Source organism: Etheostoma spectabile, unplaced genomic scaffold (assembly GCF_008692095.1).
Source record: "Etheostoma spectabile isolate EspeVRDwgs_2016 unplaced genomic scaffold, UIUC_Espe_1.0 scaffold00002117, whole genome shotgun sequence".
NCBI classification, from domain to species: domain Eukaryota; kingdom Metazoa; phylum Chordata; class Actinopteri; order Perciformes; family Percidae; genus Etheostoma; species Etheostoma spectabile.
The window spans coordinates 6,084-27,690 of record NW_022602855.1 but is presented as its reverse complement, the minus strand read 5'-3'; the positions used below and the strand labels follow the sequence as shown (position 1 = coordinate 27,690).

The following is a 21,607-nucleotide window of genomic DNA, read 5'->3' as shown; positions in this document are numbered from 1 at the left end:
GCTGAACACATGCAAATGTTAGCTAACGTTACCAGGAAACTTAACTTACCCTTTTATGTCGACGTCTGAACTCCGTCGGAATTCCCAAACTCCCGTTTTTTTTAGCGGTGATTTTTGTTGCTTCCTTCAGCTTCTTTTGAAACAAAACATTTCTTTTGGCTGCGGCGAGTATACAACGTGCTATTGTGAGTCGCGCTGAAAATTACGTCATCACGCGTTGCTATGGTGACCAGCCACGCTGAGGCTTTGCTCAATCTGCAATGGAAAACGGACATAGAATGGGCCGAGCCGAGGCGAGCCGTTACCAGCAGTGGAAAAACGCCATAAGTCTCCAGTACCCTACTCTCTGACTAACTTTCCTTACTGTGTCTGGCCAATTTGTTTCCCACACCCTTCCCAATGAAATTTTTTGATCGGTCCTGGTCACAGTCAGGGGGAGTCCTGTTGTCTCAGTCGCTGTCCACGGCCCATGAAAATCGTCTTGCTTCTATTATTTAGCTGCTGTTAAGACTCTGAGTCTTGTTAAGGATAGTTCAAAGAAGTACAAAAGGCTCGGCCAAACAGCAAAGCTCACCAAAAATAGTTTCAACTCATCGGCGTTCCCCTCCAAGGAAGTCTTTAGTAAAAGGCGAAAGACTTGGCATTATGGAGAGAAACCAGAGTGAGTACAGCCGTCTGATCGAGAGCAGCCGAAAACCCTAGTGGACCCAGTCCAAACCATCGCGGTAAGCCTCACTGGGTGTCCAAACTAAAATGATAAGAGGCAACTTGGTAGACTCCTTACTGATGTTTGTATCTGTACTCACGATGCCCTTTTTTAAAAACGCCAGCCAATCACAAGTCTTGTGAACAATCAATGGTTGAGTTCACATAAAATATAGTTGCAAGGTCTACCAAATGTTTAACAATAAAGAGAAGTCTAAGTCTTTACAACCCGTAAACTGTTGGAACCTTGGTCCTTCCCTCAAAATGTGAATTACAGATTGTCCAGCAGAGCAGAGTGGCGCAGCGGAAGCGTGCTGGGCCCATAACCCAGAAGTCGATGGATCGAAACCATCCTCTGCTAATTCCTATAATTTGTATCAGTATCAAGTCTGTTAACATTTAATGTCTCCACCTGGTGAAGAGTAAACTTAATGCTTTAAGTTTATTTCAACCATAAAAATTCAATCTTGTGTGCTCATACCTGCCGTAACACCCATAAAAACTGGAGCGTAATACAATTACTACACTACAGTGCTTGTTGTGCTTTCTGATAGTCTGAGGTATAAAAGAGAGAGCATACTGCTTAGTTTGTGTCACAGGAGGTCTTAGTCTACCTCTACGTTCTATAACCCTACCAGTCAGATTACCACAGGAGGGAATATCTTTTGCAGCTCTTTTAAAGACTCTACCATAATACCTGCTGGAGATGCCAGGTCCTCATACATGTAAAGCATGAGCTCTACCACTGAGCTCCATCCCCTGAAGAATTTCAGATTTTTTTTTTCCTTTTTTCTGAGATAGACTTAGACTTATCTTTATTAATCCTTTTGGGATGACTCCCGAAAGGAAATTGAAATATCACTGAATAAAAGAAGAAACCTGGGTAAAACATATAATGTTAATGTTGTATATGGCTTCAAAACCTGTAAATGCAACGGCAGTGGCTGGAAGTCAAACCTGGGCAAAATGCTTGCACTGCTATGGTAGCGTAGTCGAAAAGTAACACACCTGTTGCCTTTCTGCTGGACAATAAAATGTTCACAGCAAATCTTGTAACACATCTGGGCATTGAGACTGAAAATAAACGCTAAGAGATACATTGGTGGAGACGGGTGGATTCCAGTACCAATGAGATAACACAATAGTGTTCATGTAGGCACATCTGCAATTTGGTATGCTGTGATGTGTCATTGGTTTGCTGGCACCGGTAAATAATGGCTTCCGGTGTCTGCAGGATTCAAATGTAAAAAAACCTATTCAGTTGAATTAGTAATACCAGACACGGGCAAATCTTAATGCACTTCCTATGTCTGTACATCCTCGTGGAGGCAGCTTGATATGCTCCCTTATTTCTACCATAACAGAGATCTAATATTTTATCAAACTGGGTTGGGATGAATGTCCGGTTCCATTCTAGTCACGGCCAGTCTCAAACACAATCTTGATCTCGGAGTTTTAAAGAGTTTCATGCGAGAAAAGGTTTTGCTCGCAGATATACGTGCTGCCAAAAAGTGTGCACATATCCATTGCGTGTTTTTTTATGTTAGGGTAGGTGTCATTTGGGAGGGCGGCGTAGGAGTGTACAAATGTATGTAACATTTTCATCAGTTGGCAGTGGTGGGATTTAAACCCACGCCTCCAGAGAGACTGGAGCCTTAATCCAGCGCCTTAGACCGCTCGGGCACACTACCTACAAGTATCACTTTCCCAAATCGTGACAAACACAAGGAACGTAACTAAAGGTATGCTTGTTAATGTTATTGGAACAAAACATTTGCAAGAGAAAACACATATTTCTTAGAATACCTAATTACATTTCTGATTTAATACAGGCCAATGTTAGAGATTGTACAGATCTTTCTGCAGACCTTCACCGGCTAAATACCTAGTCCCATACCGGGAGTTGAACCCGGGCCACCTGGGTGAAAACCAGGTATCCTAACCGCTAGACCATATGGGACTGACTACATATTAATAACAGGGATTTCATGAATCAAGTCATAGTGTGGCTTGAAACAGGCCTTCTCTTGAACGTGAATGAAAAAGCTTCTTAAGTAAGTTTTATATTGAAGCTTTTGAGTGTTCTTTAGGTTTTTATCTGCTTTAACTATTACCGGACAGCGGGGGCACGGAGCAGAGCAGAGTGGCCGTTAGGGAGGAATCCTCCTCCGTGTTCAGCTCCATTTAGAACTGGCGGTGAAAAACTTAACGTTGGAACTTTATGACGAATAGAAATGTTGACAGGTTGATTTCTGTTAATAACAAACACAACTATAGTCAATTGAAAAAGTAAATATATATATGAAAAGCCGTCATGGTTCATCTTTCCACTGTTCCTCCAACCACCACTCTGGTCTGGTTGGAAACTTAAGGATCTAAACTAAAAGGATGTTCCTATTAACTAAAAGGTCTATCTCTGTAGGGATCCATCCCATAATGTTGTCACACACTTAGAATAATAATCTGAGTCTGTCAGCAGCAACAAAATAACCTTTAGTGGACGCTGACTTTACCTTTAAATTAGGAGTTTAAACAGAGACACAACAGGAAGAATAAATCCATCAAATCAAGTCCCCAATAATCAGCACATGGCCTTGTTTTATTTCAGGTAGTTAGCATGGAGCTGTTCCACATTCCCAGACAAGTCAAGTCAATCATTGGCGTTATTCTACGAGTCAGATGAATAAATCAGCTGTTTGCTATTTGAGCTGCTCTGTTTCCTGCTGCTCCGTCATTCTTTAGTGTCCTCTGGAAACAGGTTGCTATCCTTTATGATTCCTTTGGATGACATCATCAGTGTCTTTGCTTTAGTCTGAAGAAACTCCAACAGATTTAAAACCACATGCAGTCACAGAAAAATACAACCAGGGAATAGAAAATGAAAATGAAATGAAATGAAAAGTCCCCAAAGTAGGAAAATATAATGTTAATCTACCAAACAACAATAACTGGAGAGCATCCAATTAAACATGGGCGACTTCCAGTATGTCAATAATGAAGACAGGGATGTTTGGACATATTACAGATTAATTTTTATTTGTATTTAACCTTTATTTAACCAGGTACAATCCCACTGAGCTACAGTAACTCTTCTTCCAGGGAGTCCTGGCAAGACAGGTGGCAATAAGTTTCATAATACATAAAAGTCAGGACAATGGTTCCATACTACACCACAAATCTCTATGGATACTACAACACAAACAAGACATTACAGTTAACTTAAGCTAATGCAGACATCCAACTTAAAATCAGGTTCCACTGAGATTTGAACTCAGATCACTGGATTCAGAGTCCAGAGTGCTAACCATTACACCATGGAACCTTTAGAAGTGTTGCAAGGGTTTGCAAGTCAAAAACAGGTTTTAAAGGACTTGCCACAGACAGTGAATACAGCAGTAGATATGTCTACTGTGTACAAACACATGGTAACTTCACATGTGTTGACAATAAAGATGCTCACAAAATACTGTACTTACCATTGAGTTTTTTGCGCACATTCATTTCCGCTTAAATACAAAGAATTGCTAAGTTCTTTATTCCCAATATCATGTCTCAGACATTAGTTCCAGATGAAAACACTAATTGTCAGAAGTGGGATTTGAACCCACGCCTCCAATGGAGACTGAGACCCGAAGGCAGCGCCTTGGACTGCCCGGCCATCCTGACTGATCCAACAGCTGATCAGTAGGACCTGTCTCCACTATACGGCCCAGTTTAATCTCCGTAAATTTTACGGAAATCCTGCAAACAGCTATGTTGACTGTTTATTTGTGTGGATTTTAAAATCTATCTGTCAACCCCATCTTGCCCGTACTGGATGGAATGATGTCAATTTGCGCTTTTTATCTGTTATACATAACAACCTGGATGCAACAAAGAACCCTTTTCTCCTGTTTTGTACACAACCCAAAGTTTTACAAAACAAAAGATAACTTTCACCGAATCCCTCAGTTAAATCACAGTCAGTAACTTTACATGTGTTGACAACACATGCACTGTGTCCAAACCTTTCTGTGTAAAAAAATATCAAACTCAGACATTAGTTCCAGATGAAAACACTAGTTGTCAGAAGTGGGATTTGAACTCACGCCTCCAGTGGAGACTGCAACCTGAACGCAGCGCCTTGGACCGCTCGGCCATCCTGACTGATCCAACAAATGTTCAGTAGGACCTGTCTCAAAAATTATAATATAGTGAATGAAACATGTCATGATATAGTAGGTTCTCAGTCATCCATGTCATAGTTAACAAGGGAGGGTTTCTCAACTGTCAGCCCAAATATATGGAGACATGGAGACATGGAAGAAAGTCACCAGTGTGGCAATGTGCTTGACATTGGCAATAAATTGCATGGGATGTGAAGGGAATGTGCAATACAAACCAAATCCTATGGTGGGAATCAAGATCCACCAATGTTTCTGTCCACAATGTCCACCTGAATCCAGAAATGTCCCTGCCAGATGGGAAATAGACTGACAATTGGGTCAACATTGTGCAATTATCTTCAAAATGTCCAACTGAATCCACAAATAAACCTGCCAGATGGGAAATAAACTGATAACTGTCTTCATGGTCTAAATGTGTCATATATTGCCGTACAATTCCCACAATGAGTCCAGATGTGTCCGTTTTGGTTCTTGATCCATGCTATTACCCCAAAAGTGCACAACTGGGCCAAGGGACATTGGACTTGGTAAAAGGTCCTCCGCAGAAGTTTTGTCTCTTATCCAAGAGACTTCTTTAGTTGTTTTTTACACAGAAAGGGTTTGACACAGTGCCCACTCCCCCACCCATGTCTGACAGTTGAAAGCTGTGGGGAAAGAGGGGTTCCAAAGTTAATAGACCATTCAACAAGCAATTCTGATGCACTATCCTGGCCCATTCAGGATGAGCACTGTATACTTTGACTGCAGCAAACACAAATTCAAATTTCAGTGATCCCTAATTTTTATGGTGATTACGAGACTGAATGCAAAGTGTGTATCCCCATGTAACTCAAAGCCTATCACTTCCAGTCAATACTGTCAAATTTGGAGCTCCTTCCAATTACATTAACAACCAGGGGCCTGTTGCACGAAACTAGGATAAGGCATCAAGCCGGGATATTCAAGTTATCCTGGATGAATTTAGCTTGGACTCGGTTGCACGAAACCAGATTGAATCAAGCCCAGCCAAGTAACCATGGAGATTTATTCTTTGCGGCTAGCCTGGTCCAGAGCAGGCTAACAACCAGGCTAAGATTAATCCTGGAGTCTCATGTGTCAAATCAGCTGCAGCTCTGATCCGAAATAAACGTGTTTAACAGTTATTGCGTTGTCTTCTGCATGTGCTCTGCTTTATTTTTATTAACATGCATTAGCCTACTTGTCACTTTTGTTTTCGCGAGTTTGATTTAAACCCTACAGCTGTTTAGATGTTAGGAATGGTTGCACTGGCACCCTGATGCGGAGTGGGACTTTTCCCGGTGGGACGGTACTATGTCGAGGCTGCCTGGCGTGCGGCCGCTGCCCGGTGGCCGGTGGCCGCCGCTGCCCGCTGCCCGGTGGCTGCTGCCCGCTGCCCGGTGGCTGCTGCCCGGTGCCTGGTGCCCGGTGGCCGGTGGCCGGTGGCTATTGCCTGCCAGCAGACTTGCGAGTTGTGTCAGTGTCCACTCTCTCTGTAAAAGTAGAGATGAGCAGCGCAGCGTCCGTGGTCTCAGCTTCAGGTTTATACAGGACGCGCTCCGGAGATTAAGTGTGACGATATTAATGTAGCGATATTCCAAGATGATATTAATGGCAGACTGGTCAGAGACCAATACATTCATGATTTCATTTTGTTGCTTGTCCTTCTCTAATAAAGGACAGTTTGTGTTACTCCGTAATATGTAGGCCTAATGTTTTATTATAGCTTACATTGGTTTCATAACCTTCTCAATTAGTCTCACATCCCTGGACCAATGACGTGGCCTATATACGTACTGTATATAGTGTAGTTTACATTCATCACACCGGGAACACCACAATGCTTCTTAATCTTTTTATTTTAATGCTGTGACTTGTCAGAAGAAGAAAAAAAAAACATACACATTGTTTTACATATATGCACACAGCACATATTGAAGTCACTTACTTCTTTTTCTAGTTTTTGGCCCATTCTGATTGTTCGGTATGAACATTAATTGTATAAAGATATTTAGTATTAGACACAGCTTATAGAGATTTGTGCATATGGTTGTAAAACATGTTCTCATGTTGTGAATAAGGGTTTGAAATTAAGCCTAGAGTCCCTAGGGTCCATTTCCCAAGGAACATTAATTCCCTCTGCTCACTTTTAAGGCAAAGGCTAAATAATAATCCATTTTATTTATATAGTGCTTTACATGGTAAGCTATTAAAACACAGTGTAGCCTACAACTTTGTAAAAATGTGGAGTGACTATAGGCTAAGAAGATATTTTTACAACCATACACATTCAATCGGGTCCACTATGTTGGGCTTTTTCTCTCCGTTTGAGCCGTATTTCCCTTTTTGCATATTATATATTCTTCCCCTCCTCGTTACTTTCCATTAGAAGCTGCTGCTCATTGGGTGAAACATATGGCGCATGCGTCTTCTCAATTCTTCATCGGTAAATCTGTGATCGATCCCATGGTCTATTTGAGAAAGCCGTGAACGTGCACTCATCCCAGCTATCTACACCTGGATTGACATAGCTTCACCTGTTCATCCTGGCTCGGCAAACGTGCAACCGATTAAGCCGCGATGAGCAGATCACACTAAGTCAAGCTGCGCTTTTTCACTTATCCTGTATATCTTTATTCTGCTTTTGTGCAACAGGCCCCTGCATTGGCCGGGAATTTTGTCCTGTCTCCCGCGTGGCAGGTGAGAATTCTACAACTGAACCTCCAACATTTGACATGCTTTGAATTGCACCTCTGAAAAAAATCAGTCTGCATGGCCACATTATGTTTTCACAAGTGTCAGCAAAAAGGTAATTTTATCCATCTTCCATCAAACACGGATCACAGACTCTTGGGCGCCTAGTGCACCAACAATCAAAATGGAGCTAACATGCATGAATGAAATCTAGAAGTTAATATCACCAGAAATGAGCTGTTTGCCTTCACACAAACATTCCCCTTTTGTGAAGGGGCTAATTCCGAATAGTAGTAAAGGAAAGCTGCATTAGCCGGGAATCGGACCCAGGTCTCCCACGTGGCAGGCAAGAATTCTACCACTGAACCACCAATGCTTGACGCGGTATACATTCCCCCACTGAAAAAAGTCAGTCTGCATGGCCACAGTACGGTTTCACAATTGTCAGCATAAAGGTAATTTAATCCATCTTCCATCAAACACGGATGACAGTCTCTTGGGCTGCCTATTGCACCAACAACCAAAACGGAGCTAACATGCATGACTGAAATCTAGAAGTTAACATCACCAGAAATTTGCTGTTTGCCTTCACACAAACATTCCCCTTAAGTGCAAGGGCTAATTCAGAATAGTACTAAAGGAAACCTGCATTGGCCGGGAATCAGACCCAGGTCTCCCGCGTGGCAGACGAGAATTCTACCACTGAATCACCAATGCTTGACGCACATTAAACTGCACCGCTGAAAAAAATCAGTCTGCATGGCAACATTATGTTTTCACAAGTGTCAGCAAAAAGGTAATTTTAGCCGTCTTCAAGCAACCCCGGATCCCAGTCTCTTGGGGTGCCTAGTGCACCAACAAACAAAATGGAGCTAACATGCATGACTGAAATCTAGTCGACCAGAAATAAGTTGTTTGCCTTCACACAAACATGCCCCTTTTGTGCAGGGGTTAATTCCAAATAGTAGTGAAGGAAAAGTTCATTGGCTGGGAATCGGACCCAGGTCACCCACGCGGCAGACAAGAATTCTACCACTGAACCACCAATGCTTGATTGGGTCAAAATTGCACCAGTGAAAACAATCAGTCCGCATGGCCACATTATGTTTTCACAAATGTCAGCAAAAAAAGCTAATTACGAAAAGATGTAAAGGAAAACTGCATTGGCCAAGAACCGGACCCCGGTCTCAAGACTACGGGGTTGAGAGAGCACAAGACTCCAGGAAAGGGAAGAAGTTGAGTTAGTAACATGCATTAATGGGATGAGATTGCATGCAGATGGAGAGAAGGAGGAGAGAGGTGCTTAGTGCTCAAATCAAAATCAAAAAGAAGCAGAAACAGATAGTGGCAATAAAGTCAGATATTTTAATAAGTGGAAGAAACAATATGATTATATTATTAGAGTCTACTTGAAGCTTTTTATATTTGTCTCTCTCTCTCACTCACACACACAGTGTACTACCACTTTGTTCTGCATCCATCTCCTCCCAGCCCTTGACATTTAGCAGCCCCACAACACACACAGACACACACATACACGCCACAAGGTCTACTTACTAATGCATATACACATCAACTTTCTTTTTGATTAACTTTATTTTGGATTAATGCATATACACATCAACTTTATTTTGGATTAATGCATATACACATCAACTTTATTTTGAATTAATGAAAATACACATCATCTTTCTTTTAAGCTGCAGTTCTAGAATGTTAAGCTGCACTTCTAGAACAATAGGTTGAAGTTTTAGAATTTGAACATGCATTATCACCAGACTATAGTTTGATCTGAGGAACAGGAGGTCAGCACAGGCCATGATCGTAGAATGCAGGCACATTTTAGTCTGGTAAATTACAGGGATTTTTACACTGGGATGGAACTGCTAATCTTGCGATTGACAGACGATCTTCCCCAATACAGCCACCTGATACGGTACAGAACTCAGGGATTCCCACTCCTTAAAACACCACCGCCCAACGTGGGGCTCGAACCCACGACCCTGAAATTAAGAGTCTCATGCTCTACCGACTGAGCTAGCCAGGCGCTTCTTAACCCTTTTGTTGTCCTTCGGGTCCTGGGGACCCGTGCAGTTTTACCCATAGTGTTGTCCTCCGAGTCCCCGGGACCCGTGGCGTTGTACTTTGGGTTCCAGGGAGCCGTAGCATTGTCCTTTGTGTCCCAAGGACCCTTGACGTGGTCCTTTGGGTCCCCGGGACCCATGACATTGTCCTTTGGGTCCATAGGACCCGTGGCATTGGCCTTGCGGATCCCAAGGACCCGTGGCATTGTCCTTCAGGACACGGGGACCCTTGACATTGTCCTTCGGGTCCCAGGGACCCGTGGTACACTCAATCGGTCGTATTAGTTCTGCTACCCTCCCATCGTCCTGCCTTTGAGTCCCTGAGATTCTGGCCAGTGGCTTGTAGTTGTAGTAAAAACAGGAAAGGCAAAGGCGAGTGGAAAGGGAGGTTAAAAAAAGAAAACTAAAGGCTTGACATTAGCCTACTAATTATTTTTATTACACACACACACACACACACACACACAATATACACTTTAGACACATTTGTCTTCTTGTTGTCGTCATACGACGACGACGACAAAGATGATGGCCAAGGCCAAGTGGATGTTTAAGTTCAAGACGAAGAAGGACAAGAAGAAGAAGAAGTAGAAGAAGAAGAAGAAGAAGAAGAGGGTGGACATGCAAGGGACGAAGAAGAAGAAGAAGAAGACGAAGACAAAGAAGTACAAGTAGGAGAAGACGACGAAGAAGAAGAACAAAAAGAAGAAGTAGAGGGTAGTGAAGAAGAGGGGAAAGAGGAGGATGAGGAAACATTTGTGTCAAAAGATGGCAAAGTAAATTGTCCTCGAAAACACAAGTTCAAATTTCAGTGATCCCTAATTTGTGTGGTGATTACAAGACTGAATGCAAAGTGTGTATCCCCCATGTAACTCAAAGCCTATCACTTCCAGTCAATACTGTCAAATTTCGAGCTCCTTCCTATTACATTAACAACCAGGTGACCAACATACTGTTTACAGTCTAAATGGCCAACCCTCTGAACCCGAGAGACTCGCCTACAAGCAAAAACAGCACCTCTGATTCATAGCTTAATCATTTAATAACCATAAAAGATAGAAACTTACCAAAAGTTGCAGCTAAAAGCTAACAAGTTAGCTGTTACAGAGGTCTCTTCCGGGTCTTTCTAACCTCTACAGGTGATTTTCTATCCAGCTTGGAACTTCCAGCCTTTTTCGGGGTCGTTGAGCATTAAATCCAAACCACTTTATGTCCATAATTCATCGCGTTTTTGCTTATTTATGCCACTAGCTCCCGGCTCCGTTCTGCCCTCTGTTTACGGAAGAAAAGGAAGTAATATGCCCATATATGGGAGACAACGTCACCCAAAGAGTATGGAGTCCTAAATAGGTCAATCTTCCCAGTCACACTATGGTCACACTAGTCTAGTATGCAATCAAAGATGGTATAGCCGAACAAGATAGATACATACCGTTTATAGAGGAAAATGGCCCCACTGGTTTGAGATTTGGGATGTATTTGGGCCTTATTTGAATAAATGTAAATAGTATGTGCTTTGTATGAGTTATAATGTTTATAAGTACTCTTGCTAGTTTATAAATCACTTAACGGTTTAGGTCCAAAATATATTGCTGATCTGCTACTACACTATGAACCACCCAGACCTCTCAGGTCATCTGGGACAGGTCTGCTTTCTGTCCCCAGAGTCAGAACTAAACAGGGTGAAGCAGCTTTCAGTTTCTATGCTCCTCATATCTGGAATAAACTCCCAGAAACCTGGGCTGTGTCTCAAATCGCGCACTTCCCTTAGTGCACTAACTGAAGTGCACTTTGTACACTACGTACTTACTTGCATAGTGCGTAAAATTTGACTGTTGAGTGTTGTCTCAAATCGCGCACTTCACTGATGTACTTACCGGAACTGACGATCACAGCTCCACCCTCCTCCTCCTTCTTCTTCTGTGAAATAGTTATTTCCACACAAACTGAGCATTCCCGCCACCTATTGTCACCCGCGAAAAATACATTTCTGCATTGTTCATGAAGATGAATTTGATTGTGTTTATTGCCTGTATCTGCCCTCTTTTTTTCGCGAGGATGAGAGGATTGCGACGCCGCCGTCGTATCATCCGCCTCCTTTTAACGGAAAACATGCCGGTATGTTGATGTTCATAGTTTTGCTGTTAAAAAAATATTAGAAATACCCCAAACTAGCCTGTATGACTTCTTTCAGCAAAAGTGGAGTAATTCTATGTTTCTAAAACTGACATATAATGTTAAGTTAAAGAATATGTTTATATATGGGTGTTTGTATAAATGTTTGATTTATTACAATTATAATCATAACTATTTCCATTTTTTCTACTTGTTGTACTGATGTATTTGCTTTGAGCTGCTGTATGACAGATATTTCCACGTGTGGATTTCACATTTCAGAAGGTGGAACTAGTGAATTTTGTTTGTTTTAGCTTGATAAATGACTTATTAATCTAATAATTACAGTGACAATACTACAGTACAAGCAGCGGCAACCCAATAGACATTTAAATAGATCCCATTGTTTTATTCATTGTTCATTTCATGAATACTTGCTAAAGTCAAGCAAAACGCAACGGTAAAGAACACAACATTTAACACATTCTGTAAAGTTTTTATTTTAAAAGAAGGTGTTACTTCTACAGGCACCAAACCCCAGGCAGTATTGTCAGGTGAACAATACAGTGCCATTGCTGGCACTGTATTTTGACGGGGAGAGCGACATGAGGGTGGACTTCAGACTCTCGAGAAGATCTTTCCACGGTTTGATGGCCATCCTCGGCACAGCGTGTGACCATGGCTGGGGACCTGCCATTGAGGCCCTGGTCTTCCTGTTTTGGCTCGCCAGTGCTAGCTCCTACCGTGTGGTAGCCAGGGCCTTTGCCATGCCCCGGGCCACGGTGCATCGTGTTGTCCATAAGACAAGCCGAAAAATCCTCTCTGTCCTCCCCAAGGTCGTTCGACTTCCAACAGAAGACGACTTGCCTGAAATAGGAGCAGGCTTTGCTAGGTTGGCCGGGTCAGCGGCCTTCCACAGGGTTGTGGGCAGCATCGACGGCTGCCACGTCCGTGTGACCCCCCCAGCAGAGGACGCAGCCTGTTACCTGAACAGAAAGATTTTTTATTCAGTTCAACTTCAGGCTGTGTGTGACCACACAGCAAAGTTCATTGATGTGTTTGTTGGCTTCCCCGGGTCGGCTCATGACGCGAGGGTTTTAAAGCACAGCCCCCTGTACTACCAGCACCGGTACCCTCCTCCTGGTTTCTGCCTCATCGGGGACGGTGGCTACCCCTGCCTCAGGCAACCATCGCCCTCATGACGCCCTTTAGGCAGCCTGTCCACAATAACCTCCAGGTCCGCTTCAACGCTCACCTTTCAAGAGCAAGGTGTGTTGTTGAGAGGGCCTTTGGTATTCTGAAGACCAGATGGAGGTCGATATTTTTGAAGGCACTGGAAGTGGATGTCCTCTATGTCCCGGAGGTCATTGCCTGCTGCACAGTCCTCCACAACATCTGCCTGACCAATGGGGACCTGTTGGAACCAGAAGCTGATGCGGAGGGAGAAGCAGAGGACCACCCACAGCCAGCTCTTCAAGGCGCCATCTGTGGAGCTGAAGACAGGCAAAGGATGGCCATGATGTGCCTGGTGCCTGACCATAATTATGCTTTGATGTAATTATTGTAAATGTATTGTTGTTCTGCTGTTGTATTTGTAGTTCATGATTATAGTAAATGTATTGTTGTTCTGCTGTTGTATTTGTAGTTCATGATTATAGTAAATGTATTGTTGTTCTGCTGTTGTTGTATTTGTTGATTATTGTAAATATATATTTCTGCTGCTGTTCATTTGTGTAATGTAATCTGTTAAAAAAAAAATCACATTTAAGCAATCCAAATGCATGTGTTTTCATTATTTAGTATAAATGTAGTGATAAAGGATTTGCTGTAGTGTATGTAAGTTTCATTGTTAGTATTTCCCCATGTGATAAAGTAGATTGTGTACCGTGGCTGACATCAATACTATTCAGCTGCCTACCTACTGTACATATAACAGATCACTAATCAGCAACAGTAATGACAGATCACATACTTATTTATTTATTCAGAAGTTTTTCGAGCACAGACAAAAAACGCTCCTCCCTCATGCCTACCTCCCTGTCTCTTCTCTCCTCTCTCTCCCTCACCTCCCTTTCTCTCCTATCATCCCTCTCCCTTATTTCTCTGAAATGCCGTTCTTCTCTCTCCACTGCCTCCCGGTGTCGCCTCTCCTCTCTCTCATCTCTTGCTTTCTCTCTCTCCACTGCCTCCCGGTGTCGCCTCTCCTCTCTCTCATCTCTTGCTTCCTCTCTCTCCACTGCTTCCTGATGCCACCTCTCCTCTCTCTCTCTTGCCTGTGCCTCCATTTTCTGCATGTCTCTCTCAAAAATCTCCTCCTTTTCTTGGAGGTCTTTGAGGGCCTGTGCAACATCCACCCTCCTCCGTTTCGGAGTGGATGCCGCAGAAGCCGTGGCTAGGTCCCGCTCTGGGGTCACCACTGAGGGGGGCTCGACAGCCGCCACGTCCTGGCAAGATGAGGCAATGAGGACAGGCGGTGTAACTGACGGCCTGCCCCCAATTGCCTCATCCATCACAGTATACCACTTCCAGGACGCAGCGGTTGCCTCGCCCCCCTCAGTGCTGACCCCAGTTCTGGGGCACTTCAGATCCTATGGACAACGGAAAACACTCCAGTTTAAGATCAAACGTCAACTACATATTTTTTCCTAAAATTCAATGTTCCCAATATTGGGCCTGATTCACAATGAGTGTAACAGTTAACCAACCTTGTATTTTTGTTTAAGGTTTTCCCACTTTTTTTTTAGGAAAACGGGGGTAACCCTTGCCTGCAGCCCTCGACTTTCAATGTAAGCCCTAACAAAAATACAAATTTTATGTAGCTAGCAATGTAAAATATAGGTCCATAGATCAATGTATAACGACAGCAAGATATGATATACATTTACTTACTCGTATCCATTCAGGGCTGCATTCCGCTTCCCTGTGAAGCTGGAGGCGTTCTCCGTCCTCCACTGAATGAGGGACCTCGTGTCCTCGTCTGTCCCTAACGATGACATAAATCCGATCAGGGCAGAAACACCACTGTTATCATCCATTAATTAACGTACTGTAACGTTACTGCTAACGCTTGCAGTTGTATGTAGCTATATTTACAAGATCATACATCTAACGCTGAAATCGTCTACAGTGGGACGATAGTTTAACACAAACGATTTACCAGAACACATGTAACGTTAGCTTATAAATAATTTGCCATGTATGCTTAAACTGTGCCGCTGTTATCTAGCTAATATTAGTTTGCTAGCACGTCAAATTACGGTACCAATAAACATTATAATTCGCGATGAAAAATAATCCTCAAGTGTAACATAAAACTAATATACATATACAGGTGGCTTAAATGTCATTAGTATAGCTATAACATTTCAACTTACATTTGTATTGCTCCGTGGGGTTGTCCATCGCTTCTTCGGCCGTCATTATCGAAAGTTGTGCAACAGTTTTTTGCTCCGCCCCTTCCGCTACGTAGCCAAGATGGCGACCGTTGAGTGTGGAAAGTGTCCAGCGATCTACACTCAACTGTCTGGACGTTTTGAGTGCACCATCCGGGTATTTTAAGTGCACTGCATTTGACGCACTTCGACAATGTGAACGCACTATGTACTCAAATAGTTAGTATTTAGTACAGAAGTGCGCGATTTGAGACACAGCCCTGTAGATCCGCTGCTACTCTCAGTTCTTTTAAATCAAGGCTGAAGACCTTTCTATTTGATGCTGCCTTTCTTTAAATGACTAATCATTTCTTTAAATTTCTTATGCTGCACTGTAAATTTTATTCTTGTGTTTTATGTTTCTCTTTGTTTTTAACTGTCTATTCATGTGTTTTACCGGTTTTTAATGCTTGTGATTTTTAACTGTTTTTACTTGTGTTTTATCTGTTTAACTGATTTTGTGTAAAGCACTTTGAATTGCCTTGTTGCTGAAATGTGCTATACAAATAAAGCTGCCTTGCCTTGCCTTGCCTTATTATGTTTATTTTCGCATATAGGAGAACTGTTTTAGACACACAAATGTTTGTGTAGCGTTGCTGTGGGTGTAATATCAATACATATGTCATTATTATAAGTAAATGTCATGAGGGCAAAAGCGTCTGGACTTTCTTTGAAAAAGTGTATGTATTTCATCATCTGTATAAGTTATGATGATTATTTCTTCACAGTGTGACTCCCAAGACATATGAGATGTGTTTTAGAGAGGACATGACTTTAAAGGAGCAAGAGGAACTCATTGAACTGAAACAAGATCGTGGTTTAAAGCTAAACTTTGCTGATCTTCCTTTGGACAGTTTTTGGTTATCTGTTGCCAAGGAGTTCCCCATTCTGGCCAACTAAGCTATTTTGACATTGCTCCCGTTTTCAACCACATATCTATGTGAGCTGAGCTTCTCAAGCTTGACTGCGATAAAAACGAAAAACAGAGAGAGACTGAGAGGTGTTGAGGAAGAGCTTTGTGTGTGTCTTTCTACCATTCTTACCAGGATATCCATTTTGTGTTCATCGAAACAGGCCCAGGTTTCACACTAAGTGAGTATAAATACATTTAGAAACTATATTATTAACTATATGTATTGTATGTATTGTGTTAGAGTGTCATTTTGGTTGGTGGTATGCCCCAGAATTTTGTAAGTGTAAAAAATGTGCCGTGGCTCAAAAAAGGTTGAAAATCACTGGTCTAGAGGGAAGCACTTTAAATTTGGCATACTGAATTGTAAAATAATTAACGATGCACGTGGAGCTGCCCGTTGCCCAAACTGTCAACGGACCTGAAGAGACATGGCTGGCAGATTTTACCGCCAGAAGTTGTTGCAAAAACTGAATGATCTGTGAAACCTCGTTGGGTTCCTGGTATCAAAACGTTGTTATAATACTTGACAAGATAAAGCCATACAAAAGTGTAGCAAGATTTGCACTTTTGATTGGCAGAAAAACAGCAAGGACAAAATATTGGCCCTGTGACAATGGGGGAATAGGTGAGGCCTTGGATTTGGAAAGCGGCACACCAAGTGAGAATTACCGCGAGGGTTGGGACTGGGAAGTAGTAATTTACTGGGAACTGCTAAGTAGCAGCTGTTATGTCCTTTTAATGAAAAAGAAAGTTGATGTGTTTATGCATTTATTAAAAAGAAAGTTGATGTCATGATGAATTGTGATGATGAATCAAATAGAAAGTTGATGTGTATATACAGTAATATAAAAGAAAGTATATGTGTATATGCATTAATCTAAGTTTTGAATCTCATCCAAGAGACTTCTTTAGTTGTTTTTTTTTACACAGAAAGGGTTGGACACAGAGTCCACTCCCCCACCCATATCTGACAATTGAAAGCTGTGGGGAAAGGGGGGTTCCAAAGCTAATAGACCATTCAACAAGCAATTCTGATGAACTATACTGACCCATTCAGGATGAGCACCGTATACTCTGACTGCAGCAACACAAGTTCAAATTTCAGTGATCCCTAATTTTTGTGGTGATTACGAGACTGAATGCAAAGTGTGTATCCCCCATGTTACTCAAAGCTTATCACTTCCAGTCAATACTGTCAAATTTGGAGCTCCTTCCGATTACATTAACAACCAGGTGACTCCTCAACATGCCCCCACCAACATACTGTTTACAGTCTAAATGACCAAGGACATTAAACCTGTTAGCTTACTTTAAACTAGATGTGAAAAGTTGAAAGGTTGATCTTTTTCACCTATACTGTGGCATAAAAACAGGTTCTATTGAGATTTGAACTTAAATCGCTTGATTTACAGTGCAGAGTGCTAACCATTACACCATGGAACCTTTCAAAGTGTTGCAAGGGTTTGCTAGGCAGTTTCTTTCATAATATCCACATGTGTGATATTAAAGGCACACAACAATCACAACAATTATTGGCCAATTTAAGTCAGTTAGTTAGCTAAGCGTTCAGAGGATGTGGGAAAAAGCAAGTCAAGAACAGGTTTTAAAGGACTTGCCACAGACAGTGAAGACAGCAGTAGATATGTCTACTGTGTACAAACACATGGTAACTTTACATCTGTTGACAATAAAGATGCCCACAAACCCTGTAGTGGCCATTGAGCTTCTTGCGCACATTCATGTCCTCTTAAATACATAGAACTGCTTTATTCCCAATATCATGTCTCAGAAAAACAGTAGATGTCAGAAGTGGGATTTGAACCCACGCCTCCAGTGGAGACTGCGACCTGAACGCAGCGCCTTGGACCGCTCGGCCAACCTGACTGATCCAACAAATACTTTGTAGGACCTGTCTCAAAAATTATAATATAGTAAATTAAACATGTCATGATATAGTAGGTTCTCAGTCATCCATGTCATAGTTAACAAGGGAAGGTTTCTCAACTGTCAGCCCAAATATATGGGCGTTCATGGAGACATGGAAGAAAGTCACCAGGGTGGCAATCTGTTATAGTACCACTGTATGCATGTGTACCTGCATGCATTTCAAAATGTAGGCCAAGAAAAAAAAGAAACAGAGCCATACTGACACAAAAAAAAGAATTTTACAGCAGAAAGCCCCATTTTAAGGACACACAGCAGACCTACAATGAAATTGTAATTGCACTGCTTTGAAAATAGTAAGAACCTTCTTCATCACAAACCTGATGGTGCAGTACTTGATCCACATGGATCCACTTGCTGTCCCTCTGGCTGTTCCTCCCTCTGTCCCATTTATGTTTTCTTTCTCCTCACTCTCTTCTTCCTCCTCCTCACCCTCTTCTTCATCTTCCTCACCCTCTGGAATATCCCTCTCTGTGTCAGAGCCCTCCTTTTCATCACACGCCCTCTCTCCAAACTCCCCAAACTCCTCTGGCTCTCCCTCTTCCTGCTCTTCAGTCCCTTGATTTGTTTCTCTCACTGCTGTTTTTCTCACTTTTTGTTTAATAGGGCGCTATATCACTTCCTCCTCCATGATAAATATTAGAAGAAGATAAACGTAGGAGTATGCATTACATTTCCCTCCCTACTCAACACGGACATAAAGCCTGTCGATTACTTTACACAAACATAGTTATTTGTTATTGCAATGCAACAGCAAAGACGGATGAAGTTACGTGTTAACATCCAGAGATGCTAAAAGTACTCACTTCCCCTGCTCAAGTAGAAGTAGAGAGAATTGTGTTAATAATACTCTGGTAAAAGTATAAGTACTGATTTAACTTCTTAGCTCAAGTAAAAAAGTAACAAAGTAAAGGCTTAGCAATATACTTAAAATATAAAAGTAAAAGTACCAAAGTACAGACTTAGCAATTTACTTAAAATATAAAAGTAAAAGTAGCCTTATCAATGACAAAGCTACCTGGACCAGACAGATGTTACTAGAGAGCACGCTGAGAAACTACAGTGGACATGGAGAAAAGACTCTTTATTCTTTATATGCCATTGCCTACATTTTAAAATGGCTGTCTGCCAATAGGCCTAAAACATATATAAACATATAGCCTATTTATTGTGACAGAGACTGGGACTCCAGGTTAATAAGATTCTCACGCAAGTATCAAGATATGAATTCAGTTGTGATTTTGTGAGAATTCCGTGAATATTGCCATTCAATTAGATTCATTTTGGTATTGATGATGCAAAAAATAATAACTAACTCCAGTGAAATTATTTAAAATTTATTGAGGACTAGATTAGGACTGGATTTAAAGCTGATTCTGGTTTCCAATTTGGCCCCAGGTGTGTCTGTTAAAACACAGACGGATACAACTTCTCTCTGTTGATGCTTTATTACAATCAAGCATCAGGATAAACATGGGGGGGGGGGGTAGCTCTGCTATGGCTGTGTGTGTGGTAAGAAATAAATAAATAACAAGGAATCATATATGCTAGTAAATATAACAATGAACCCACTATTAATTACATTATCATAATGAGCAAGGATGTTCAACAATCGCCATTATATCGAATCATCAGCCAGGTGTAACCTAGGTAACAGGAGAAGAACACAGACAAGCTAACTTTTAAATGTACCAGAACTACAGACCAATACAACAACAGGCTTAAATGAACTGACATCATCAGTTATATGACTTACAGTTCTCAAAGACGCACACAATCTCAGCTGGTTATCCTCCAGACAGCTAGTCTCTTTTTCTTTTTCTTTTTTTTTCACTTTTGTCTCCGTGTGCCGTGCGCGCCTGCTCGCGGCGTGAGGCGGGTGTCCGCGCTATTCTCCGACATGGACTCACAATTACACCTGATAGACAACCTTTAGTACAAAACTAAAGTAACAAGCCAATTTTGTAAAAATGTAAGGAGTAGAAAGTAGAGATGCATCAGTGGCTTCCAGTAACTATTTGATATTATATTGTCCATGAAGGCACATCTGCCATAATGAGATGTGTGACCACAATTAAAGAGCACCTCTCGTTGTTGGCAGGATTCGAACCTACGAGGGGGAGACCCCAATGGATTTCAAGTCCATCGCCTTAACCACTCGGCCACAACAACCTGAAAAGCAGTGCAATACTGATTTGCGCTAATATTTACACTGACTCACGAAAAAAACACGAGTAAAATAAAAAAACACTGCATAAACTTTGTTACCGTGTGTTTATTTAAATATGGGTACATTTAAGTGTATACTTTACTGCAAATTAAACTGAGATGTCCGGGTTTCAATCTCCACCTCTGAAAAGTCCTGCTTCTTAGCCGGATTACGTCTGGCCATGTCGTAAATAGTAGGGGCGAGGCCTCAAAACCGAGAATATATTGGGGCGTGATATTTTAATTGTTGTGATTGTTGTGTGCCTTTAATATCACACATGTGAATATAATGAAAGAAACTGCCTAGCAAACTCTATAAAGGTTCCATGGTGTAACGGTTTGCACTCTGGACTCTGAATCCAGTGATCTGAGTTCAAATCTCGGTGGAACCTGGTTTTAAGCCACAGCACAGGTGAAAAAGATCAACCTTTCAACTTTCCACATCTAGTTTAAAGTAAGCTTATGTTGGTGGGGGCATGTTGAGGAGTCACCTGGTTGTTAATGTAATCAGAAGGAGCTCCAAACTTGACAGTATTGACTGGAAGTGATAGGCTTTGAGTTGCATGGGGGATACAGACTTTGTATTCAGTCTCATAATCACCATAAAAATAAGCTATCATTGAACTTTGAACTTGTGTTGCTGCAGTCAGAGTATACAGTGTTCATCCTGAATGGGCCAGTATAGTGCATCCAGAACTGCTTGTTGAATGGTCTATTAGCTTTGGAACCCCTCTTTCCCCACAGCTTTCAACTGTCAGATATGGGTGGGGAGTGGGCACTGTGTCCAACCCTTTCTGTGTAAAAAACAACTAAAGAAGTCTCTTGGATGAGAGACAAAACTTCTGCAGAGGACCTTTTACCAAGTCCAGTTGCCCTTGGCCTAGTTGTGCACTTTTGGGATAAAGCATTGATCAGGAACCAAAACGGACACATCTGGACTCAATGTGGACATTGTACGGCAATATTTGACACGTTTAGACCATGAAGACAGTTATCAGTTTATTTCCCACCTGGCAGGTATATCTGTGGACTCAGTTGGAAATTTTGAAGATAATTGCACAATGTTGACCCAATTGTCAGTCTATTTCCCATGTGGCAGGGACATTTCTGGATTCAGGTGGACATTGTGGACAGAGACATTGGTGGATCTTGATTCCCACCATAGGATTTGGCCTGTATTGCACATTGCCTTCACATCCCGCGCAATGTATTGCCATTGTCAAGTACATTGCCACCCTGGTGACTTTCTTCCATGTCTCCATGAACACCCATATATTTGGGCTGACAGTTGAGAAACCTTCCCTTGTTAACTATGACATGGATGACTGAGAACCTACTAGATCATGACAT

The 21,607-nt window shown here is 41.9% G+C and overlaps 1 protein-coding gene and 5 non-coding genes across 6 annotated transcripts; 1 reads left to right on the top strand and 5 right to left on the bottom strand.

Annotated features, from left to right (window-relative positions):
- Positions 1-549: 549 nt before the first annotated feature.
- LOC116675670 (U5 spliceosomal RNA) lies at positions 550-665 on the bottom strand. Its single transcript, XR_004328504.1, has one exon. It is a non-coding gene; the product is annotated as a U5 spliceosomal RNA (small nuclear RNA).
- A 1,928-nt stretch (positions 666-2,593) lies between these two features.
- trnae-uuc (transfer RNA glutamic acid (anticodon UUC)) lies at positions 2,594-2,665 on the bottom strand. The gene has a single exon. It is a non-coding gene; the product is annotated as a tRNA-Glu (tRNA).
- A 1,290-nt stretch (positions 2,666-3,955) lies between these two features.
- Positions 3,956-4,027, bottom strand: trnaq-cug (transfer RNA glutamine (anticodon CUG)). Its single transcript has one exon. It is a non-coding gene; the product is annotated as a tRNA-Gln (tRNA).
- A 5,509-nt stretch (positions 4,028-9,536) lies between these two features.
- Positions 9,537-9,609, bottom strand: trnak-cuu (transfer RNA lysine (anticodon CUU)). The gene has a single exon. It is a non-coding gene; the product is annotated as a tRNA-Lys (tRNA).
- A 2,484-nt stretch (positions 9,610-12,093) lies between these two features.
- On the top strand, positions 12,094-12,963 carry LOC116675669 (protein ALP1-like). The gene is made up of 2 exons (XM_032507294.1): positions 12,094-12,174; positions 12,332-12,963. Exon 2 carries the CDS (start codon positions 12,367-12,369, stop codon positions 12,961-12,963), a length of 597 nt encoding a protein of 198 aa, XP_032363185.1. The 5' UTR covers positions 12,094-12,174; positions 12,332-12,366.
- Positions 12,964-20,138: 7,175 nt separating this feature from the next.
- On the bottom strand, positions 20,139-20,221 carry trnas-uga (transfer RNA serine (anticodon UGA)). Its single transcript has one exon. It is a non-coding gene; the product is annotated as a tRNA-Ser (tRNA).
- Positions 20,222-21,607: the final 1,386 nt, after the last annotated feature.